Raw genomic sequence first — 26,234 nt, 5'->3', positions numbered from 1 at the left:
GGAGTATAAGTCGCATTTTTTGGGGGAAATGTATTTACTAAAAGCCAACACCAAGAATAGACATTTGAAAGGCAATTTAAAATGTCTAAAGAATAGTGAACAACAGGCTGAATAAGTGTACGTTATATGAGGCATAAATAACCAACTGGTATGTTAACGTAACATATTATGGTAAGAGTCATTCAAATAACTATAACATATAGAACATGCTATACGTTTACCAAACAATCTGTCACTCCTAATCGCTAAATCCCATGAAATCTTATACGTCTAGTCTCTTACGTGAATGACATCAATAATATTATTTCATATTTTACGCTAATGTGTTAATCATTTCACACATAAGTCGCTCCTGAGTATAAGTCGCACCCCCGGCCAAACTATGAAAAAAAAACTGCGACTTATAGTCCGAAAAACACGGTACCATTTTCCTTATTGTGACGGGTTAAATCATTGCACTTGATACAAGCTTGCAGTATTTAGCAACACATGGCTCTAAACACCTAATCTACTGTATTTATTAAATCACTGAGTTACCTTTTTTTTAAAAACCAATTGGCCAGCTTTTGAAAGCCTCTGACGTTTGAAATGAATTTATTTCAAAATGAATAACATCTAAAAGATTTTTCATTTGTAAGGTTGAATTATTTTTCATGCAACAGTGTGTTGTCACCTTTTAGACACATTAGAGCAGTGATTCTTAACCTGGGTTTGATCGAACCCTAGGGGTTTGGTTAGTCGGCCTCAGGGGTTCGGCGGAGGTCGAGACACACCCGACTCATCGTGTAAATATAAACTTCTCCCTATCGGCGTATTACGGATACGGCAACAGCAGAAGTCAGACTGATTTGCAGGTGTGTCATTTGTTGTGAGTTTATGTTGGTTTTGTTGTTTGAACAAGGTGATGTTCATGCACGGTTCATTTTATTATGCACCAGTAAAAAAACATGGTAACACTTTAGTATGGGGAACATATTCACCATTAATTAGTTGCTTATTAACATGCAAATTAGTAACATATTGGCTCTTAACTAGTCATTATTAAGTACTTATTAATGCCTTATTATAACCCTAACCCTGACCCTAACCAAATAACTCTAAATTTAGTCTTTGTTACTTAGAGCTGTGTTTCTCAAATGGGGGTACGCGTACCCCTGGGGGTACTTGAAGGTATGCCAAGGGGTACGTGAGTTTTTTTTTTAAATGTCTGTCAAAAAGAACTGTGAAAAGAAATGCAACAATGCAATATTCAGTGTTGACAGCTAGATTTTTTGTGGACATGTTCCATAAATATTGATGTTAAAGATTTCTTTTTTTGTGAAGAAATGTTTCGAATGAAGTTGATGAATCCAGATGGATCTCTATTACAATCCCCAAAGAGGGCACTTTAAGTTGATGATTACTTCTATGTGTAGAAATCTTTGTTTATAATTGAATCACTTGTTTATTTTTCAACACGTTTTTAGTTATTTTTATATCTTTTTTTCCAAATAGTTCAAGAAAGACCACAACAAATGAGCAATATTTTGCACTGTTATACAATTTAATAAATCAAAAACTGATGACATAGTGCTTTTACTTCTTTATCTTTTTTTTTCAACCAAAAATGCTTTGCTCTGATTAGGGGGTACTTCAGAGCCGGCCCAAGGCATAAGCGTACTAAGCGCTTGCTTAGGGCCCCGCGGCAACCAGGGGGCCCCCAAAAGCAATTAACAAAAAATTCTTATTTTTTATTTTTTGCATGTACGAATCTGAGTCAGACTCGTACATGACAGTGATTAGTATTAATAACAAAGTCGGCCATCAGATTTCTTACAGTGATGTCATAAATGACTTTGCCTCCAGAAAAGCCAGGAAGCACAGGTTTTAAGGAGTGGGTGGAGTGGTGTGGGTGGTGAAGAACAGAGGAACAAAACTGTGATGTGATGGTCAAATGTGTGAATTAAGGACCTTAATTTAAAGTAGTTTATTTAGATTTTTTCCCAAAAAAAATTTTGCACATCGTTATGTACATTTACATAGTTTTAATATGTATTAACTTTATACTTGTTTATAAACCGTTATGTTACCTTGTTTCTGGTAACTCTGTTCATTAATATTATTTAAGTATTTGCTTGATATTTAATTTAATTATGTTGTTTTTTGTACAATTGAATTTGTTCCTTTTTATATATATTTAAGTGATTTTATTGTTACACTTTATTGTTTTTCTTGCACTACGAATTATTTTTGCACAGTGCTGTTTCAGGTTTTTGTTACCAAAAATAATAAAGTGAATCAGAATCAGCTTTATGTTTAACACACATGGAATTTAACTTCAGTAGACTGCGCTCTCTTTGTACGAAGTAAACATTAAATATGAACAATTAACTAAAAATATAAACTAGTAATTAAAGACTAATATGTACAAGACTGATGAGACAAGATGACACTTTTACTGTAAATATAAAGCTTTATCACTTGGACGGTTCAACCCCAGGCCACTCTTGTAGCTGAATGTTTTCTACATTTTAAGTGTGTCCAAATAACTCTAAATTTAGTCTTTGTTACTTAGAATATGTTCCCCTAGTGTCCAAATAACTCTAAATTTAGTCTTTGTTACTTAGAATATGTTCCCCTAGTGTCCAAAAAACTCTAAATTTAGTCTTGGTTACTTAGAATATGTTCCCCTAGTGTCCAAATAACTCTAAATTTAGTCTTGGTTACTTAGAATATGTTCCCCTAGTGTCCAAATAACTCTAAATTTAGTCTTTGTTACTTAGAATATGTTCCCCTAGTGTCCAAATAACTCTAAATTTAGTCTTGGTTACTTAGAATATGTTCCCCTAGTGTCCAAATAACTCTAAATTTAGTCTTAGTTACTTAGAATATGTTCCCCTAGTGTCCAAATAACTCTAAATTTAGTCTTGGTTACTTAGAATATGTTCCCCTAGTGTCCAAATAACTCTAAATTTAGTCTTGGTTACTTAGAATATGTTCCCCTAGTGTCCAAATAACTCTAAATGTAGTCTTGGTTACTTAGAATATGTTCCCCTAGTGTCCAAATAACTCTAAATGTAGTCTTGGTTACTTAGAATATGTTCCCCTAGTGTCCAAATAACTCTAAATTTAGTCTTGGTTACTTAGAATATGTTCCCCTAGTGTCCAAATAACTCTAAATTTAGTCTTTGTTACTTAGAATATGTTCCCCTAGTGTCCAAATAACTCTAAATTTAGTCTTGGTTACTTAGAATATGTTCCCCTAGTGTCCAAATAACTCTAAATTTAGTCTTGGTTACTTAGAATATGTTCCCCTAGTGTCCAAATAACTCTAAATTTAGTCTTGGTTACTTAGAATATGTTCCCCTAGTGTCCAAATAACTCTAAATTTAGTCTTGGTTACTTAGAATATGTTCCCCTAGTGTCCAAATAACTCTAAATTTAGTCTTTGTTACTTAGAATGTGTTCCCCTAGTGTCCAAATAACTCTAAATTAAGTCTTTGTTACTTAGAATATGTTCCCCTAGTGTCCAAATAACTCTAAATTTAGTCTTGGTTACTTAGAATATGTTCCCCTAGTGTCCAAATAACTCTAAATTTAGTCTTGGTTACTTAGAATATGTTCCCCTAGTGTCCAAATAACTCTAAATTTAGTCTTGGTTACTTAGAATATGTTCCCCTAGTGTCCAAATAACTCTAAATTTAGTCTTGGTTACTTAGAATATGTTCCCCTAGTGTCCAAATAACTCTAAATTTAGTCTTGGTTACTTAGAATATGTTCCCCTAGTGTCCAAATAACTCTAAATTTAGTCTTTGTTACTTAGAATATGTTCCCCTAGTGTCCAAATAACTCTAAATTTAGTCTTTGTTACTTAGAATATGTTCCCCTAGTGTCCAAATAACTCTAAATTTAGTCTTGGTTACTTAGAATATGTTCCCCTAGTGTCCAAATAACTCTAAATTAAGTCTTTGTTACTTAGAATATGTTCCCCTAGTGTCCAAATAACTCTAAATTTAGTCTTTGTTACTTAGAATATGTTCCCCTAGTGTCCAAATAACTCTAAATTTAGTCTTTGTTACTTAGAATATGTTCCCCTAGTGTCCAAATAACTTTAAATTTAGTCTTTGTTACTTAGAATATGTTCCCCTAGTGTCCAAATAACTCTAAATTTAGTCTTTGTTACTTAGAATATGTTCCCCTAGTGTCCAAATAACTCTAAATTAAGTCTTTGTTACTTAGAATATGTTCCCCTAGTGTCCAAATAACTCTAAATTTAGTCTTGGTTACTTAGAATATGTTCCCCTAGTGTCCAAATAACTCTAAATTTAGTGTTGGTTACTTAGAATATGTTCCCCTAGTGTCCAAATAACTCTAAATTTAGTCTTGGTTACTTAGAATATGTTCCCCTAGTGTCCAAATAACTCTAAATTTAGTCTTGGTTACTTAGAATATGTTCCCCTAGTGTCCAAATAACTCTAAATTTAGTCTTTGTTACTTAGAATGTGTTCCCCTAGTGTCCAAATAACTCTAAATTAAGTCTTTGTTACTTAGAATATGTTCCCCTAGTGTCCAAATAACTCTAAATTTAGTCTTGGTTACTTAGAATATGTTCCCCTAGTGTCCAAATAACTCTAAATTTAGTCTTGGTTACTTAGAATATGTTCCCCTAGTGTCCAAATAACTCTAAATTTAGTCTTGGTTACTTAGAATATGTTCCCCTAGTGTCCAAATAACTCTAAATTTAGTCTTGGTTACTTAGAATATGTTCCCCTAGTGTCCAAATAACTCTAAATTTAGTCTTTGTTACTTAGAATATGTTCCCCTAGTGTCCAAATAACTCTAAATTAAGTCTTTGTTACTTAGAATATGTTCCCCTAGTGTCCAAATAACTCTAAATTAAGTCTTTGTTACTTAGAATATGTTCCCCTAGTGTCCAAATAACTCTAAATTTAGTCTTTGTTACTTAGAATATGTTCCCCTAGTGTCCAAAAAACTCTAAATTAAGTCTTTGTTACTTAGAATATGTTCCCCTAGTGTCCAAATAACTCTAAATTAAGTCTTTGTTACTTAGAATATGTTCCCCTAGTGTCCAAATAACTCTAAATTTAGTCTTTGTTACTTAGAATATGTTCCCCATACTAAAGTGTTACCAAAAACATATAACTTTGTCTTGAATTTGAAAAAAACTAAACATTTTATTTTTCACTAAAGAAGGGTTGGGTGAATGCGCATATGAAACTGGTGGGGTTCGGTACCTCCAACAAGGTTAAGAACCCCTGCGTTAGAGGGAACATTGGTCGCCACAGGGCTGGCGCCCCGTTTAGCATCTTCATGGACTTTTCCTCACCTGCTTCTCCGCACAGAGTCTCCCTGGCCAGCAGCCAGTGTTGGGCGGCGACTATGGTCTCCAGAAAGTCCTTCCTGCTCGCTGCCAGCTGCTCGATCTGGTTCTTCACCGTGGCCAAGACCTGACAGCAAACAAAGACTTTAGTCAACGGACGCGCGGCGTGAGAGGCGCGGTGGCTGCGACCTGGTAGAGCGAGCGGACAGTGGGCTGAAACACCAGGTTGGTGTTGAGCAGGAAGGAGCGCAGCAGAGGCTGAGGGTAAGCGGCCAGCTGGGCCAGGATGCCCGTCAACAACAAGTTGACGTGGAGCGAGTTGGACAGCATGTTCTCCAGGCGGGACAGCAGCACGCTGACGAACGGACCTGGACACGGAAACACTTGTCAGCCGGGTACCGTGGAAGAAAGACCGTGGTCCACTCGCCTGTGAAAGGTGCAGACTGACTTCTGCTCGGATGCCGGAACGCTGAACTGAACGGCGAATGCACCTTCTCCGGCTCCGGGGTGTCCGCCGAGAAGGATGCAAAGTCCATGTCCTCCGCGTCCTCGTCCCCGGCTGTGACGGACTTCTTCCGCTCCGCGTCAGACTTGGCCGCTTTTGCGCCCGCTTCTGCGTCCAACGTCCGGAGGAGCTCCTCGTACTGAGCCAGGAGGTCCTGATCCGTCTGAGAGGACGTGTTCTTGCTCGCCTGGCGACCGAGTCCTTTCTTCGGGGGGGCTTCGGGCCCGCCTGGCGGATGTTCTCCGGATTCAATCACGTTGGGTTTGCGTGAACCTGGCTCAGCGGCTATGGTGGTTTTTTTCGCCACGAGATCGTACACCTTGACGTCGTCCTGGAACTCGGACTCCTCGATGTACGAACCCTTTACAAACAAGACGGCCGACCTCCTCATCTCCTCTATGTGCTTCGGAGGTTCGGCGGAAGGCGAGAGCGGAGGTTTGGCCTCGACGGGACATTCGGCGGTCTGCACCGGACACGCGTCGTAACTGTCGTCCCACTCCAGCTCCAGCTGGGCGGACTTTAGCGCCGTGGAGTTGGATCGAAGACGCGGCGCCGCCCGTGGCTGTGAAACCCTCCTCTGCAGGCTCCTCGCCCCGGGCTCCTCCAGGACGCCCGGCTGGTACTTCTCTGGAGGGGGGTCCTCGCCGTCGTACGGGGCCGACCACACGTGGCAGGCCCGCATGCAGCCGCTGATGCACATTTGGGCGTCGTTGAGGTAATGAAGGTAGCTGACGTCCAAGTAGATCTCTGAGCCGATGGTGCAGGAGGAGTTCCCCGAGTCCTCGCTCTCTTTGGAGACGCCGTCTTTTTCCGCTGTGGAGAAAGCGGAATGAGTCCAGACAGGCAGACCTCTTCTACCATCAGGTGAGACACACTCGTAAAAGTCTTGGCCTACTTCAACATGTTGAACATTAATGTTTGCTATTATTCTGTGAATGATGGAAAGCTACCATGTTTTTACTTTCCAAAACTATCCACATTTTCCAGGAATTCCACATTTTCCGAGACATTTTCTCCTTCAAAATGAATGGGCAATTTTTCCTAACTTCTACATTTCCCACATTTTCAAACCGTTCTCAAAGTCAAAATGCTCCTTGCTAATGATAGTCAATTGCTAGCATGCTAACATTAGCTTTTGAAGCTATTTTAATAATAATTAAAGCTGCAAGCAGCGTTGGTCGGGTCCGCATTTTGGCAGGTGCTAGTCCTAGGTGTTCCAATACTTTTGTCCAGTGGTAGTCCTGAGTGAGACCTACATAGAGGTTTTTGTTTCATGTCTCTACGATATTCGTACTGGGAGTTAGAGGAAGTTGTGTCTGTGTCTTTTTCCTAGGTGTCGCGGCACAGTGGTTGTTTTCTTTGAAGGCTCGTAGAATCAAAACGGTAGCACGAATCACAACGCCGTCGTCAACTTTTAATCAGAAGGGTTCAATCTCTCTCCTGTAGCAGTTTGAAGCCGAAACGACAAACGCGCTCAGAGGAGATAACGTTTGATGTTTGGTGACCGGTTGTAACAAAAATGTTGTTTTGAAGGAGGAATAGCAAACTTCCTGTTGATTTTTGCTGAAGGATGTCAATCTAAGAAATGTAGGTCTAGGTGAGACCTAAATAGAGGTATTTGTTTCATGTCTCTAAGACGTTCCTACCGGAAGTTACAAGCAGTTTTCCTCTAAAAAGCAGTTTTGTCTCGGTTTTATTCAAAAATAGAGCGCAATTTTGAGCTTTGGGGTTCGGTTTTTTTTTATATCGCAATTTCCAGCAGTCCCGATGTGTGTGAGGATTTTGGTGAGTTTTGAAGTATTTTAAGGGGCTCAAATTACAGCTAAAAGAGGCAAAAATGAGTTTTTTTAGTACAATTTTTCTTGAAGGGGAAATTGCCAACTTCCTGTTGGTTTTTGCCCGAGGATATAAAATTATGAAATGTAGGTCTAAGTCTGACCTACATAGAGGTTTTTGTTTCATGTCTCTACGACCTTCCTAGTGGGAGTTACAGGCAGTTTGTTTTTGTTTTTTCCTAGGGGGCGCTAGAGCGTAATTTTGATTTTTGGGGTTTGGTTTTTTTACTAAAGTGTGCTGTGACAGTTTTTCTATGTGTGTGTAAAATTTGGTGAGTTTTGAAGCATGTTAAGGGGGGCAAAGTAGTGCGCAAAGCTGCGGAAGAATAATAAAGAATAATAATAAAACCTTACAAATTCAATAGGGTCCTTTATACAGGGTACATGCGGACCCTAATAATAATAGATTTAATTTGTAAAAAGCACTTTCCATTGAGCAAACAACCTCAAAGTGCTACAGTGTATTAAATAAATAAATAAAAAGATAATAAAAAATAGAACTAGCATGCATATACCTTAAAAAAATTTAAAAAAAAGAAGCCTTTTTTAAAAAGAAGGGTTTTTAAGCCTGTTTTAAAAAGCATCCACAGTCTGTGGTGCCCTCAGGTGGTCAGGGAGAGCGTTCCACAGACTCGGAGCGGCGTAGCAGAAAGCTCCGTCTCCCATTGTTCGTAGCTTTGTCCTCGGAGGTTGGAGGAGGTATATTTTGGTACTTGACGCATGCTTACTATCAGCATGTTAACTTTTTTTTTAGCAATTTTTTTCTGAGTTATACACCTTAGAGTCATATTGTGTTACCTGACTAAAAATAATGCATGTGAATATATATTTTTGTATAGTCAAATATATGCATATATTTTGACAAATGTTTTAACTGATTAATACCCATGGATCAATGATATTTGTATTATTTCTTACAAGCAAACACGCAACATATTTGTATCCGTGTGGAATGTCTACTTCCAGAACTGACTTTGTTTAAGTGACGCACCTTTGGAAAAGAGGATGGACTCCAGCTGTCTCAGAGGCGGGGGGCTGCGGTCGGGAGTGCAGCAGGAGGGCGTGAGTGCCAGCATCTTGGCGGCCGACATGGAGTAGAAGTCCCTCTCCCTCACCACACGCCGCTGACTCAGCATCATGTGATTGCAGGGGATCAGGTACCTGGGGGGCGTACATGGTGCTGGGTCACACGCCCTGTCCTTTCATTCACACTTTGACGATCACGCCGCCTCACCTGAGGACGAGCTGCAGCATCACGTCTTCACAGTGCAAACCGATGAGCGTGCGGAAGAGCGCCAGCGACACGACGCCCAGCTGGAGACAAACGATGACGCAACGTGGACCAACAGGTGTCTCGTTAGTTTTCATTTGGACTTTTTGGACATGTTATGATGTTACGCAGACAGGTGTGTCGGTGTTGACAGTTAGCAGACGCCCCGAGGCCTGGCTTGGTTTACACAGCTGAGCAGCAACATGTCCAGCCTGTTTCCAGAGCGTCTCCATGGCAACGAGCTGCCAATGCCGTCTATTTGGTTTCCTAAAAGGCTTTTTTAAAACACAACCTGTGTTTTACACTAGGGGGCAGCCTAATCACATTACAGCAGGGGTCACCAACCTTTTTGAAAGCAAGAGCTACTTCTTGGGTAGTGATTAATGCGAAGGGCTACCAGTTTGATACACACTTAAATAAATTGCCAGAAATAGCCAATTTGCTCAATTGACCTTTAACTCTATGTTATTATTAATAATTCATGATATTTACACTTAATTGAATGGTTTAAAAGAGGAGAAAACACGGAAAAAATGACAATTACATTTTGAAACATAGTTTATCTTCAATTTCGACTCTTTAAAATTCAAAATTCAACCGAAAAAAAGAAGAGAAAAACTAGATAATTCGAATCTTTTTGAAAAAAATTAAAAAATAATTTATGGAACATCATTAGTAATTTTTCCTGATTAAGATTAATTTTAGAATTTTGATGACATGTTTTAAATAGGTTAAAATCCAATTTACAATTTTTTTTAGAATATATAACAAATTGGACCAAGCTATATTTCTAACAAAGACAAATCATTATTTCTTCTAGATTTTCCAGAACAAATTTTTTTTTAAAGAAATTCCAAAGACTTTGAAATAAGATTTAAATTTGATTCTACAGATTTTCTAGATTTGCCAGAATAATTTTTTTGAATTTAAATCATAATAAGTTTGACGAAATATTTCACAAATATTCTTCGTCGAAAAAAACAGAAGCTAAAATGAAGAATTAAATTAAAATGTATTTATTATTCTTTACAATAAAAAATAAATTTACTTGAACATTGATTTAAATTGTCAGGAAAGAAGAGGAAGGAATCTAAAAGGTAAAAAGGTATATGTGTTTAAAAATCCTAAAATCATTTTTAAGGTTGTATTTTTTTCTCTAAAATTGTCTTTCTGAAAGTTATAAGAAGCAAAGTAAAAAAATTAATGAATTTATTTAAACAAGTGAAGACCAAGTCTTTAAAATATTTTCTTGGATTTTCAAATTCTATTTGAGTTTTGTCTCTCTTAGAATTAAAAATGTCGGGCAAAGCGAGACCAGCTTGTTAGTAAATAAATAACATTTAAAAATAGAGGCAGCTCACTGGTAAGTGCTGCTATTTGAGCTATTTTTAGAACAGGCCAGCGGGCTACTCATCTGGTCCTTACGGGCTACCTGGTGCCCGCGGGCACCACGTTGGTGACCCCTGAGTTACAGTATTTACTAAGCACAGAAAAGAAACTCTTTAGAAATATTGAAGTAAACCACCAAATATTCTTAAATGTATAATAGTCAAATATTAGGACCTTTTAAACAAAAAACATAGTAACAAGTATGTAGTTTACAGCAGTGGTTTTCAAACTGTTAATAATAATAATGACCACCATTAAAATACAGTAGCGTAGTAGGCATAAGAAATCATTAAAAACAAGGCACAGTTTTTTGTTTTTTTTACAAGTATATTTTTGGACACTTTGATACTTTTCTAAATAAAATCTTACGGTAAATTAGACATATGTTTCTTATTGCAATTTTGTCCTTAAATAAAATAGTGAACATACGAGACAACTTGTCTTTTAGTAGACTTAGACTTAGACTTCCATTTTATTGTCATTCAAATATTGAACTTTACAGTACAGATAAGAACAAAATTTTGTTACATAAGCTCATGGTAGTGCAGGATAAAAAAGCAATAAGGTGCATATATAAATAAATAAATATATATAAATATTATTTATTTATATATATATTTATTAAATAATATATAAATATATATATAAAATAAATAAATATATATAAATAGATTACTGTACAAATAAATATATTGCACTTTTTCACATGCGTCCACGTTTATGGATGTATGTTATATTGTCTTTTTTATTCCAGCGAGTTAATCCATTTTGGGGGGAGTTGAGGGGATAATTTAATTATGATGCGTTCAAGAGTCTAGTAGTAAGTAAACAAACAAAGACTCCTAATTAGTCTGCTGACGTATGCAGTAACATATTGTCATTTATACACCTAATATTTTGTACACAATATGAGGGACAAACTCTAAAAATTGATTATTAATAGGGATGTCCGATAATGGCTTTTTGCCGATATTCAGATATTGTCCAAATCTTAATTACTGATACCGATATCAACCGATACCGATATATACAGTCGTGGAATTAACACATTATTATGCCTAATTTGGACAACCAGATATGGTGAAGATAAAGTCCTTTTTTAAAAAAATTAATAAAATAAGATAAATAAATTAAAAACATTTTCTTGAATAAAAAAGGAAGTAAAACAATATAAAAACAGTTACATAGAAACTAGTAATTAATGAAAAATTGTAAAATGAACTGTTAAAGGTTAGTACTATTAGTGGAGCAGCAGCACGCACAATCATGTGTGCTTACGGACTGTATCCCTTGCAGACTGTATTGATATATATTGATATATAATGTAGGAAGCAGAATATTAATAACAGAACGAAAGGGGGAGGAGTTTTTTTTGGGTTGGTGCACTAATTGTAAGTGTATCTTGTGTTTTTTATGTTCATTTAATAAAATTTAAAAAAACGATACCAATAATTTCCGATATTACATTTTAAAGCATTTATCGGCCGATATTATCGGACATCTCTAATTATTAATCTACATGTTCATTTACTGTTAATATCTGCTTACTTTCTGTTTCAACATGTTCTATCTACACTTCTGTTAAAATGTAATAATCACTTATTCTTCTCTTCTTTGATGCTTTACATTAGTTTTGGATGATACCACACATTTGGGTATCGATGTGATACCAAGTAGTTACAGGATCATACATTGGTCATAATCTAAGTCCTCGTGTGTCCAGGGACGTATTTCCTGACTTTGTAAATATAACATACATTTTAAATTGAATTAAAAAAGATTTTGTGATACTAAAAAATATCAATGCAATCATAGTAGTATCGACTAGGTATGCTCCTGTACTTGGTATCATTACAGTGGATGTCAGGTGTAGATCCACCCATGGCATTTGTTTACATTGTGACGGCGGTTAGCTATTGTATCCTCCTACGGTGTGTAGTGAAGCATGTTTAGCTATTCCTCGTCCTCCAGTGATAATGATACTTGTAAGAAACTCACTTTATTTGTCGCCATGGAGGCGAGGATTAGTGATTTTAGAAGTAGACTGCGGATGGATTTTAGCTGCTAGCCATGTCTTAAAGCACCTAACTTCAGTGTTATAACTTCACCTTTATCTGTACTTTTTACACCAAAATGCATCTATTCTCCCTTTTCTGTCTACACACTGTGTCTGCTTGTAAGTACTCTGTGTGTGTGCGCTGCCGAACATGCTCCTCTGCTCGTAAAAACCAGCAATGTCACGGCGTGACGACGCGCCGTCATAACCGGGAACTGGTACTTTTCAAACAAAGTATAGTACCCTTTTTGACATCCTGTATGTGTTGCATACTGTAAATGCACATACATACTGTATTTTGGTATGTTTTCATGAATAAAACTGCGGTAGAAAATGAATGGATGGATGTTCCCCAACATCAAAGATCCTTCACTAATCAACAAACAGAATTGACAACACTTAAGAAAATATACATTGTGACGGCGGTGAGCTATTGTATCCTCCTACGGTGTGTAGTGAAGCATGTTTAGCTATTCCTCGTCCTCCAGTGATAATGGTATATGTAAGAAACGTACTTTATTTGTCGCCACGGAGGCGAGGATTAGTGATTTAGAAGTAGCTAAAAGACTGCAGACGGGTGTTAGCCGCTAACTAGCTAGCCATGTCTTAAAGCACCTCTTCCTGAGGGTGTTTCAGTGTTATAACTTCACCTTTATCTTTACTTTTTACACCAAAATGCATCCTTTCTCCCTTTTCTGTCTAGACACTGTGTCTGCTTGTAAGTACTCTGTGTGTGTGCGCTGCCGAACATGCTCCTCTGCTCGTAAAACCAGCAATGTCACTATACTTTTCAAACAAAGTAGTCCCCTTTTTGACATCCTGTATGTGTTGCATACTGTAAATGCACATACATACTGTATTTTGGTATGTTTTCATGAATAAAACTGCGGTAGAAAATGAATGGATGGATGTTCCCCAACATCAAAGATCCTTCACTCATCAACAAACAGAATTGACAACACTTAAGAAAATATACATTGTGACGGCGGTGAGCTATTGTATCCTCCTACGGTGTGTAGTGAAGCACGTTTAGCTATTCCTCGTCCTCCAGTGATAATGGTATATGTAAGAAACTTACTTTATTTGTCGCCATGGAGGCGAGGATTAGTGATTTAGAAGTAGCTAAAAGACTGCAGACGGGTGTTAGCCGCTAACTAGCTAGCCATGTCTTAAAGCACCTCTTCCTGAGGGTGTTTCAGTGTTATAACTTCACCTTTATCTGTACTTTTTACACCAAAATGCATCTATTCTCCCTTTTCTGTCTACACACTGTGTCTGCTTGTAAGTACTCTGTGTGTGTGCGCTGCCGAACATGCTCCTCTGCTCGTAAAACCAGCAATATCACCATGTGAGGACGGCGTGCCGGCATGCCTGTAAAGGAAAAGGGTGGGGCGGGAACCGGTACTTTTAGAGGCGGTGTAATACCGAATATGATTCATTAGTATACCGGTACTATACTAGTACCGGTATACCGTACAACCCTAGATAGAACTGTTTAAATACAGGAAAATAAAACACAAGTGATCATTTGACATACCACTAGGTGAGTACCACAGTTTGAGAATCACTGTTTGACATGAATAATGACATGTAATATACGACATTCATGTACCTGGAAGGGGGTGTTGATGCGGCTGACCAGCGTGTCCAGAATGTGGACGTTCTCGTGACGGTGCAGGAGGATAAAGGAGAGGAAGGTCTGCAGCAGAGCCGGCTCAGTGATGCTCCTCAGGAAGAGGTCCAGGTATGCCGTGGTGGTCATGACCTCCTCCAGGGTCAGCTAGAAGACATGGCAAGCAGCACCTGTTTAGTTTATTACCATAACGTCTGGAGTTAAGGCACAGATAAGGATGCGTACTCACCTTGTGGAGCGCAGGAGCAAGTACAGGAACGAGGAATCCATTGTAGATGTAGCCCAGGAGCTGGTTTCTGATATCTGGGTGGGCCACCTGGGAAGTCACAGTGGAACACGTTGTCAAGACTGTACATTTTGAAGCACTTTGTTTTTTTTTTACTTGAGTAACAGCGTTGCAGAATTCCAGTGAGTTGAGGAACTGCACCAAGGAGGGCATCCTGAGCCAGTCTTCCCTGTGCAGGCAGTGCCACTCTTCACTGGGAGTCTCCAGCTTGGTGGGCAGGGAGGAGTAGAGTCCGCTCAGGCCCGTGGCCAAAACCTGAGGATGAGGTAAGCACATTGTTTCATCGTTAGGTGGAAGTGGCCACACGTTTCAATGAATGCCTCTGACTTGGTAACACAACTCGTGTCGGTCTGCAGAGCACACCGTGTCAGGTCTTGCAGAATACAACCACCATAATTGAGCATTTATTGTCATTATCTGGTTCATTTTCAAGTTACTTTATCTTACACGGATGTCAATTAGTTTATAAATGCAACAAAGGAGATAGCAAAATGCTAACTGCCGATGCTAAGCAGTTAGCCACCAGTGCAAACCCCTATGCTAATTCAATTGTGTTGTGTATCTAGTGGAGGCTTGTCTTGGAGTTGTCAACTATTCTTTCGACCAGGGGTGGCCATTACGTGGATGGCGAGCTAGCGGTGGATGGTGGAGGGTGTATCAGCCAGCCAGGCATTTAAAAAATAGTCGTAAAAATTTTTTTTATTTTTAAATAATTTTTTTTGTCATAAAAAAATACAATCATGTGTGCTTGCGGACTGTATCCCTTGCAGACTGTATTGATATATATTGATATATAATGTAGGAAGCAGAATATTAATAACAGAAAGAAACAACCCTTTTGTGTGAATGAGTGTAAATGGGGGAGGGAGTTTTTTTGGGTTGGTGCACTAATTGTAAGTGTATCTTGTGTTTTTTATGTTCATTTAATTAAAAAAAAAAAAAAAAAAAGTTTTATTTTATTTTTATTATTTTTTTATTTGTTGTGCGGCCCGGTACCAATCGATCCACGGACCTGGTACCCGGCTGTGGCCTGGTCCGAATTCGGATGGTGGAGGGAGCGAGGTTTGGTGGTAGCGAGGTGTGTATATTGTAGCGTCCCGGAAGAGTTAGTGCTGCAGGGGGTTCCGGGTATTAGTTCTGTTGTGTTTATGTTGTGTTACGGTGCGGATGTTCTCCCGAAATGTGTTTGTCATTCTTGTTTGGTGTGGGTTCACAGTGTGGCGCATATTTGTAACAGTGTTAAACTTGTTTATACGGCCACCCTTAGTGTGACCTGTATGGCTGTTGATCAAGTATGCTTGCATTCACTTGTGTGTGTAAAAGCTGCATATATTATGTGACTGGGCCGGCACGCTGTTTGTATGGAGGAAAAGCGTACGTGACAACAGCTTGTAGAGGACGTTAAAGGCAGTTCCTTTAAAGCACGCCCCCAATAATGTTGTCCGGGTGGAAATCGGGTCAATGGTTGCCCCAGGAGATTTTCGGGAGGGGCACTAATATTCGATAATTTCCGATATTACATTTTAAAGCATTTATCGGCCGATAGTATCGGCAGGGCGATATTATCGGACATCTCTAGTGAAAACAATTTCAGGTGACTACCTCTTGAAGCTCATGGAGAGAATGCCAAGAGTGTGCAAAGCAGTAATCAGAGCAAAGGGTGGATATTTTGAAGAAACTAGAATACAAAACATGTTTTCAGTTATTTCACCTTTTTTTGTGAAGTACATAACTCCACATGTGTTCATTCATAGTTTTGATGTGACAATCTACAATGTAAATAGTCATGAAAATAAAGAAAACACATTGAATGAGGTGTCCAAACTTTTGGTGTGTGTTTGTGTAATAATGCCACAAATATTATGTTATCTTACATTCTTTAAGTAAAAATAGGTATTTAAATCGCTGCTTGACTTATGATTTCAAAGTTCTCCATCAAAATGTACACTGGTAAGATGACAATACATTTTACAGTAAAAAATAAAATTAAAAAAAATAGCAAGTCAGCCGGCAAAAGTTGATTGTACAAATAAAAGTGGTAATCCGCTGTAAAAACTAATTTTACGGTTAAAAAAAAAAAAAAGGCAGCTCCGACGCCAGATTAACGTAAAAAAAAACTGGTCTCTTTTTTCCATTTACCGTGACACACCCTTCTAACAACAACCGTAGATTTGATGGTAAAAACCGGCAAGTGTGTCGACAAGTTTTGCCGTAAAAAAGGAGTGGTATAATTTTTTTAAATTCCAGGATTATGCTGTAAAAACCACAGTAGATTTTATGGTAAAAATTGTGGCGGAAAATCTTTTTCTTTTACATTAAAGGTATAAAAAATGTGTAATATACTGTAACCATGAGCTAAACCCTTATACATTAATATTCATATATATATATATATATATATATATATATATATATATATATATATATATATATATATGAATATATATATATATATATTTATATATATATATATGTGTGTGTATCAGTGTTTCCCATAAACGACCAAGATACCTGTGGCGGTGGGGGCGTGGCTATGGGCGTGGTCACCATGACATAATCGAGTAATTTGCATAATTTACTACAATGATGTGATTTTCTCTAAAAAGGCTCAAAAAATGTATACTTACTAATTAATAATAACAGTTTTGTTTTAAACGTCCATCCACACATCCATTTTACAATATAATTACAACACTTTATCTACGTATTTATATACAGATTTGAACAATAAGTTATTCACTGAAATATATTTATTAATTGTGGTTCTTACAAAAAATATATCTTATAAAATATAAAAGCTAAAATGTCTCTTAAAGCTCTGCCCCTTTAATTAGTGCATACTAAATTATTTAACTTTAGCCTACTACTACAACCATATTATTTACCAGCAACATAAAGTGAAACAGAGGCAGAGGTGTCCTGCCACAGTCCGTAACAAATAAACAGAAAACAGTAGTAGTCAAATACAAATAAGGCAACAAGAGAAGTATCCTACACTTCTCTTTTGTAAAGTAAATCTGAACAGCCTATATGGGCATCTACATCAACTATATGATTTGCCTGGGAAGCTGGACAGGACCAAAAAAAAATAAAAAAAAATTTATTTTTTTTATTTGTGGCGGACGTAATTCTTTCGTGGCGGGCCGCCACAAATAAATGAATGTGTGGGAAACACTGTGTATAATGTATATTGTTTTTAAAGGGCTTTATAAATAAAGTTGGTATGGTATGGTATATATACATATAATATATATATATATATATATATATATATATATATATATATATATATATATATATACAGTGTATATATATATATATATGTATGTATGTATACTGTAACAAACGGCTCTCTGAGTGCAGCCACAACTGCAATGTGGCCTTGAATAAAAAGGAGTTTGCCACACCTGCATTACACAACTACACTGCAACATGTTGGTAGCTTTGTTTGAAAAAATATGTATTACTCTCAATACAACATTATTAATGAATAGACTATTTGAACTTAAATATTAATCACAAACAAAGCAAACAGTCTTTTTAGGAAGGCCATTAAGGCATTTAAATAAGATTTATCCCCTCTCTTTGTATTTAGAGAGCAGAAACAAAAACAGCCTTATTAGTCTTTATCCGTGTGTCCTGAATATTTCATTCCTGTTGTTAAGACATGGCATCACGTCGAAAGCTTTTCCTCCTCCTCCATTGTTTTACGCATATGTCTGAGACTGAGGCTAAAATGCCATTATGTACACGGGATTAACATAATCCAATAAAGGCCAGACACGTGTAACATTCAGAACAGGAGAGGTTTTAATGACCTCCGCTTAGAGCTTGTTTTTGGTTAATAGCAGCATTACATAATGTCCATTTCAACAAAATAACCATTTTTTTCCAAATATTATTTGATATATATATATACACAAAAGCTAAAAGCAGTGAAGTTGTCACGTTGTGTAAATGGTAAATAAAAAGAGAATACAATGATTTGCAAATCCTTTTCAACTTATATTCAATTGAATAGACTGCAAAGACAAGATATTTAACGTTCACACTGAGAAACTTCTTCTTTTTTGCATATAATCATGAACTTAGAATTGAATGTCAGCAACACATTGCAAAAAAGTTGTCACAGGGGCATTTTTACCACTGTGTTACGTGGCCTTTCCTTTTAACAACACTCAGTAAACCTTTGGGAACTGAGGAGACACATTTTTGAAGTGGAATTCTTTCCCATTCTTGCTTGATGTACAGCTTAAGTTGTTCAACAGTCCGGGGTCTCCATTGTGCTATTTTACACTTCATAATGCACCACACATTTTCAATAAGAGACAGAATGTGGCTTGACATTGTCTTACTGATATAAGCAGGGGCGTCCATAAAAAAGACGTTGCTTGGATGACAAAATATGTTGCTCCAAAAGCTGTATGTACCTTTCAGCATTAATGGCGCCTTCACAGATGTGTAAGTTACCCATGTCTTGGGCACTAATACACCCCCATACCATCACACATGCTGCCTTTTGAACTTTGCGCCGAGAACAGTCCGGATGGTTCTTTTACTCTTTTGTCCGGAGGACACAGTTTCCAAAAACAATTTGACTCGTCAGACCACAGCACACTTTTCCACTTTGCATCAGTCCATTTTAGATGATCTCGGGCCCAGCGAAGCAGGCAGCGTTTCTGGGTGTTGTTGATAAATGGCTTTGGTTTTGCATAGTAGAGTTTTAACTTGCACTTACAGATGTAGCGACCAACTGTAGTTACTGACAGTTTCTAAAGTGTTCCTGAGCCCATGTGGTGATATCCTTTACACACTGATGTCGCTTTTCACTGCAGTACCGCCTGAAGGATCCAAGGTCACGGCCTCACCGCTTACGTGCAGTGATTTCTCCAGATTCTTTGAACCTTTTGATGATATTACGGAGCGTAGATGGTGAAATCCCTAAATTCCTTGCAATAGCTGCTTGAGAAAGGTTGTTCTTTAACAATTTGCTCAGGCATTTGTTGACAAAGTGGTGACCCTCGCCCCATCCTTGTTTGTGAATGACTGAGCATTTCATGGAATCTACTTTTATACCCAATCATGGCACCCACCTGTTCCCAATTAGCCTGTTCACCTGTGGGATGTTCCAAATAAGTCTTTGATGAGCATTCCTCAACTTGTTTGCCACTTGTGCCAGCTTTTTTTTAACATGTTGCAGGCATCAAATTCCAAATGAGCTAATATTTGCAAAAAAAATAACAAAGTTTACCAGTTGGAACGTTAAGTATCTTGTCTTTGCAGTCTATTCAATTGAATATAAGTTGAAAAGGATTTGCAAATCATTGTATTCTGTTTTTATTTACCATTTACTAGGGGTGTAACGGTACACAAAAATTTCGGTTCGGTTTAGAGGTCACGGTTGGGTTCATTTTCGGTACAAGTAAGAAAACAACAAAATATACATTTTTGGGTTATTTATTTACCAAATTTGCAAAATCTTCCACCAAAAATATTTTTCTTAGTGTAATATTTGATGTGAAGTAATGGCAACCTTGGATAGGTCAATAATTCATCATAACATTGATTTTGATTCAATATTATGTTTTGAGCAATGACAGTTTGAAAGAAAAAAAAAAAACAGCTTTGTTTTATTAGTCAACATTGCAACTTTTTCTAAATGACATTTAACCTTTAAGCTTTTTTATTTCACTTTTGTTATGTTTTTGTTTATTTGAATAGTATTTTTAGAATGTGCCGTGGGCCTTTAAAACATTAGCTGTGGGCCGCAAATGGCCTCCGGGGCACACTTTTGACACCCCTGCTATAGATAATAAAACATTAAATGTGATAAATCTATGGATAAAAAGCAGAGCCTGGCGACGCATGCACGTTTATCATAACTCTCTCTCTCTCTCTGTCTCTGCCCCTCCCTCACCAATGCTGCTGTTTGTTTTGTTTTTAACCCCTTCTTAACCCTGAACGTACATTGAAAATACACGCAACCTTAACTCAAAATGCCGGACATTTGAGGCATTTAAGAAACTCCGCCCTGACAGCTCCGCAAAAGAGGACGTATGGTCAGTCTATCCTAGCCCGTTAGCGACATGCTAGCAGCTAACGGGCTAGAAGTGTAACGGTACACAAACATTTCGGTTCGGTACGTACCTCGGTTTAGAGGTCACGGTTCGGTTCATTTTCGGTACAAGTAAGAAAACAACAAAATATACATTTTTGGGTTATTTATTTACCAAATATGCAAAATCTTCCACCAAAAATACGTGTGTTGTGCCTCGGTGTGCATTGTTTACTAGAGATGTCGGCAGGCCGATATTATCGGCCGATATATGCGTTAAAATGTAATATCGGAAATTATCGGTATCGTTTCTTTTTATTATCGGTATCGTTTTTTTTTGTTTGTTTGTTTGTTTGTTTTTTAAATTAAATCAATATAAAAAACACAAGATACACTTACAATTAGTGCACCAACCCAAAAAACCTCCCTCCCCCATTTACACTCATTCACACAAAAGGGTTGTTTCTTTCTGTTATTAATATTCTGCTTCCTACATTATATATCAATATATATCAATACAGTCTGCAAGGGATACAGTCCGTAAGCACACATGATTGTGCGTGCTGCTGCTCCACTAATAGTACTAACCTTTAACAGTTAATGTTACTCATTTTCATTCATTACTAGTTTCTATGTAACTGTTTTTATATTGTTTTACTTTCTTTTTTATTCAAGAAAATGTTTTTAATTTATTTATCTGATTTTACTAATTTTTTTAAAAAGTACCTTATCTTCACCATATCTGGTTGTCCAAATTAGACATAATAATGTGTTAATTCCACGACTGCATATATCGGTTGATATCGGTAACGGTTGATATCGGTATCGGTAATTAAAGAGTTGGACAATATCGGAATATCGGATATCGGCAAAAAGCCATTATCGGACATCCCTATTGTTTACACAACGTGCGTTACGCTACTTAATATGTCCGTGTGGAAACTCGTTCGGTACACCTACGAACCAAACCGGAACCCCCCGTACCGAAACGGTTCAATACAAATACACGTACCGTTACACACCTACCATTTACACAACGTGACAACTTCACTGCATTTGGGGTTTGCACACTGAATGTAAACATGCGTTGACTGACCGGACAGAAGAAGGTGTTCTCCGCGACGTGCTTGGCCACTCGCAGGTTCTCGGCCGACAAGGACATGATGAGCAGCAGGGCGTCTCTGGCCTGCTGGCCCACCGTGCCCTCCTTGTGGATGAAGGGGATGAGCAGGGAGAAGATGAGGAAGTTGGCAGCTCCCTGGTCCTTGCTGGTGTGGAAAAAGAGCTCCAGGATGGAGGGGTCCTTGGCCAGAACGCAGCACAGCTGGTGGAGCAGCAGCACCAGCTGTGCCTCCACCCGCGGCGCCGCCGTGCCCGAGCACGCCGACAGCAGCATCATGAGCGGCCTGAGGACGGGCTTGTGATGCAGCAGAGGCTGGCGCGACTGGCCCACCAGCATCTCGTACATCTTCAGCTGCTCCAGCTTCATGTCGTCGGTGAACTCCCTGCGGAGGCTCCACACAAACAGCCGCTCCATCACGTTCTCCATCACCACAAACTCCAGGATGGGGCCCATGGCGCCGGCCTTACCGCACTCCTCCTCCATAAGCAGGAAGAGCATGTGCTCCACGTAGTTCTGCACCGCGCTCGCCTCGTCGCCCGGCACGGGGCCGAAGCGGGGGCCGCCGCCGAGGTTGAGGACGGCCAGCGAGGGCAAGGCGGGCGTGCTGCCGCGGGAGGGCTCGTGTTTTTCGAGGATCTTCACCACCTGTTGGGAGGGAGAACAATATGTCACATGACTACCATCAAACTCAGGTTGGCCAAGGAGTGTGAGGTTCCCCAGGCTGACAGAAATGTGCTTGTCAATTGGCCCTTTTTCAGGAACTTCCACCAAAAACTACCCAGGTAGATTTAGTTAAGCATTTAAGTCCCATCTTAAAACTCATTTGTATACTATAGCCTTTAAATAGACCCCCCTTTAGACCAGTTGATCTGCCGTTTCTTTTCTGCTCTGCCCCCCTCTCCTTCGTGGAGGTTCGGTGGCCACGGATAAGGCGCTGGCTGTCCAAAGTCGGGACCCGGGGTGGACCGCTCGTCTGTGCATCGGTTGGGGACATCTCTGCGCTGCTGACCCGTCTCCGCTCGAGATGGTCTCCTGCTGGCCCCACTATGGACTAGACTCTCACACTATTATGTTAGATCCACTATGGACTGGACTCTCACACTATTATGTTAGATCCACTATGGACTGGACTCTCACACTATTATGTTAGAACCACTATGGACTGGACTCTCACATTATTATGTTAGATCCACTATGGAGTGGACTCTCACTATTATGTTAGATCCACTATGGACTGGACTCTCACATTATTATGTTAGATCCACTATGGACTGGACTCTCCCACTATTATGTTAGATCCACTATGGACTGGACTCTCACATTATTATGTTAGATCCACTATGGACTGGACTCTCCCACTATTATGTTAGATCCACTATTGACTGGACTCTCACACTATTATGTTAGATCCACTATTGACTGGACTCTCACACTATTATGTTAGATCCACTATGGACTGGACTCTCACTATTATGTTAGATCCACTATGGACTGGACTCTCCCACTATTATGTTAGATCCACTATGGACTGGACTCTCACATTATTATGTTAGATCCACTATGGACTGGACTCTCCCACTATTATGTTAGATCCACTATTGACTGGACTCTCACACTATTATGTTAGATCCACTATGGACTGGACTCTCACACTATTATGTTAGATCCACTATGGACTGGACTCACACTATTTTGTTAGATCCACTATGGACTGGACTCTCACTATTATGTTAGATCCACTATGGACTGGACTCTCACACTATTATGTTAGATCCACTATGGACTGGACTCTCACACTATTATGTTAGATCCACTATGGACTGGACTCTCACACTATTATGTTAGATCCACTATGGACTGGACTCTCACTATTATGTTAGATCCACTATGGACTGGACTCTCATACTATTATGTTAGATCCACTATGGACTGGACTCTCACACTATTATGTTAGATCCACTATGGACTGGACTCTCACATCTGCAGTCCCCTCCAAGGTTTCTCATTGTCCCATTGGGTTGAGTTTTTCCTTGCCCTGATGTGGGATCTGAGCCGAGGATGTCGTTGTGGCTTGTGCAGCCCTTTGAGACACTCGTGATTTAGGGCTATATAAGTAAACGATTGATTGATTGATTGAGTTCTTCAGGAACCTTTCCTAGTTCCTCCTAGCTCGGTGAGACTTTCCAAGCGACCATGGAACTTTTCAGGAGTCCCCCAGACTTGCAAAAATTATGTCAATAACTTTGTGGATCTGTCGTAAAAATAACAACATAACTCAATAACCGTGATTGTATTATAATAATAATAGTTTGTTGTAGAAGACTGGTTGGAAGTGAATGGAGTGAGGTTCCACAGGCTGGCTAACAATTAGCATGTCAATAACGCTGCATTGGAATAATTCTGTGGCCCTGTTCTGATATAGGATGTAACATAGTTTGTCTTTATGTTGATTGGAATTTGAATGGAGTGAGGTTCCCCATGCTTGTGAAACATTATCATGTCAATAGCTTTGTGGATCTACAGTAGAAATAATAATATAACTCTGTATTTCAATAATTGTGATCGTAAAATAACAATAACTGTTGTAAAAGTGAATGGAGTGTGGTTCCCCAGGCTTGCAAAAATAGCATGTCAGTAACTATAGCTCTATAATAAAAATAATAACATAACTCTACATTTCAATAACCGTGACCGTATTATTCTTATAATGATGATGATAATAATAATAGTTTGTTGTAAAAGACTGATTGGAAGTGAATGGAGTGAGGTTCCACAGGCTGGAGAAAAAGTTAGTTGTAGTAAAAATAATAACATAACTCTTTATTTCAACAATTGTGACCATATAATAATAATAACTGTTTGTGGTAAAAGACTGGTATGGAGTGAATGGAGTGAGGTCCCCCAGGCTGGCAAAAAAATAGCATAAGTCAATAACTCATGTGAATGATTCTATGGCCCTATTTTGATTTAGGATGTTATAGTTTGTGTTTGTTGATTGGAAATTAAATGTAGTGAGGTTCCCCAGGCTTGCACAAATGATCATGTCAGTAACTAAAAATAATGACATAATTGTGCATTTTTAAATGGTCGGAAGTGAATGGAGTGAGTTTCCCATCCATCCATTTCCTACCGCTTGTCCCTTTCAGGGCCGCTGGGGGTTTACTGCAAAAAGTCAGTGTTCAAAAACAAGGAAAGAAAAAAAAATGAAGGGTATTTTATTTGAACTAAGCAAAATTATCTGCCAATAGAACAAGAAAATGTGGCTTGTCAAGACTTTCCAAAACAAGTCAAATTATCTTACTTCAATGAACCCAAAATAGCTTCAAATAAGTATATTCTCACTAATAACAAGTGCACTTTTCTTGGTAGAAGAAAAAAAAAGAGACCTTTTTACTCAATATGTTGAAAAATATTCTTAAATGAAGTAAATGCTAGTGCCATTATCTTGACATAATGATATGCACTCGGCATTACATTTCTTGAAACCAGCAAACTTATACTAAAAACTAGTTTATTGTTCTTAATGGAAAGGCAACAAGGCAAGCGCTTGTTACTCTCGGGGTCTCCTAGCCGCTCAGGCAAATCATATTGTCTAAATATGCATTTTTCCATGGATAACATGACATCATCGCGCCAAGTGCGTGCTCTTTCAGTCAATTAGTGCGCATATATACAGCCCGGCCAAATTTTTTTAAATTGTAATTTTGAAGAATTCATCTGAATGTGCATGAACTATTTCTGTTCAAAATAGTTTGAAATGTTAAATGTTTAAATATTAACTGTCAGTTTACTGTACTGTGCCAACTGTACTACTATATGAGTATGTATGTTCTATTGTTTCATTGGAAATAAAACAGCAAAGTCCGTTTGGCTGTCATCTGTTTTAATTATGAGACACAATTGTGTCAAAGTCATGATTTTTTTAATTTCATGCTTGAAATAAGGAATTATTACTTTAAAAAAGTAGTTTTCTACTTGTGAGTGTTGATGACACAGCTTTGCAACAGTTGATATTCTAGTTTCAAGCATGTTTTACTCAATATAGCTCATCAAATCTCAGCAACAAGCTGTAATATCTTACTGACATCATTTAGGAGCAAAACACTTAAAACAAGTAAAACACTCTAACATCAAATCTGCTTAGTGAGAAGAATTATCTTCGACAGAAAATAAGCAAACATCACCCTTATTTGAGATATTTCATCTTACTTAGATTTCACTTTTTGCAGTGTGCTGCAGTCTGTCCCAGCTGCACTCGGGCGGAAGGCGGGGCACAAGTGTCCACCTGATGGCAGGTGAGGTTCCCCGGGATGACGACAATGATCATGTCATTAGTGTGTTCATTGTAGCTTTTGCAGATGGTGCAAAAGAGAATGGAGTGAGGTTTCCCAGGCCAGCGAAATTAGTATCCCCGAGAACTTTGTGGCCCTAATCTGAGTTGCATTACCAAGGTTTGGAATATGAATCATGTTGTATCAATAACTGGTGTAGTGAATAGAAGAGCAGATAAAGTGACACTCTGCTTTGTGTGTGCTCTCCCTCCCTTCAGTGTTGCTGCTTAGAAACCCAGACTGGTGACCATGGTGTCAGCGGTCCCACAGGTTCACCTGTGCTTTGGCAACAAACGTGGATGTGGGTCGATGGAAACAAGAACCTGCTGGGAGGTGAGCCTTCAGAGAATAGTTCATTATTTCGGATGACCACGTGTCCTCTTTAACGTGTCGACACTTTTTGGCTTATGTACTGCAAAGGTTTACTGGTG

The 26,234-nt window shown here is 38.5% G+C and overlaps 1 protein-coding gene across 1 annotated transcript in view; it reads right to left on the bottom strand.

The window, feature by feature from the left end:
- LOC133639810 (FHF complex subunit HOOK-interacting protein 1A-like) overlaps nt 1–26,234 on the bottom strand; it is an 84,379-nt gene that overhangs the window by 2,993 nt on the left and 55,152 nt on the right. Inside the window, exons 4-12 of the mRNA XM_062033427.1 lie at nt 21,446–22,117; nt 14,391–14,549; nt 14,238–14,324; nt 13,988–14,155; nt 8,895–8,974; nt 8,652–8,821; nt 5,748–6,638; nt 5,510–5,688; nt 5,327–5,447 (exon numbers count right to left, since the gene is read on the bottom strand). Of these exons, the coding sequence (XP_061889411.1) occupies nt 5,327–5,447; nt 5,510–5,688; nt 5,748–6,638; nt 8,652–8,821; nt 8,895–8,974; nt 13,988–14,155; nt 14,238–14,324; nt 14,391–14,549; nt 21,446–22,117 (2,527 nt within the window). The remainder of the gene's footprint in view (nt 1–5,326; nt 5,448–5,509; nt 5,689–5,747; nt 6,639–8,651; nt 8,822–8,894; nt 8,975–13,987; nt 14,156–14,237; nt 14,325–14,390; nt 14,550–21,445; nt 22,118–26,234) is intronic.

The sequence above is a fragment of the Entelurus aequoreus genome, linkage group LG22, assembly GCF_033978785.1.
Source record: "Entelurus aequoreus isolate RoL-2023_Sb linkage group LG22, RoL_Eaeq_v1.1, whole genome shotgun sequence".
NCBI classification, from domain to species: domain Eukaryota; kingdom Metazoa; phylum Chordata; class Actinopteri; order Syngnathiformes; family Syngnathidae; genus Entelurus; species Entelurus aequoreus.
This window is presented reverse-complemented; position numbering and strand designations above follow the sequence as displayed.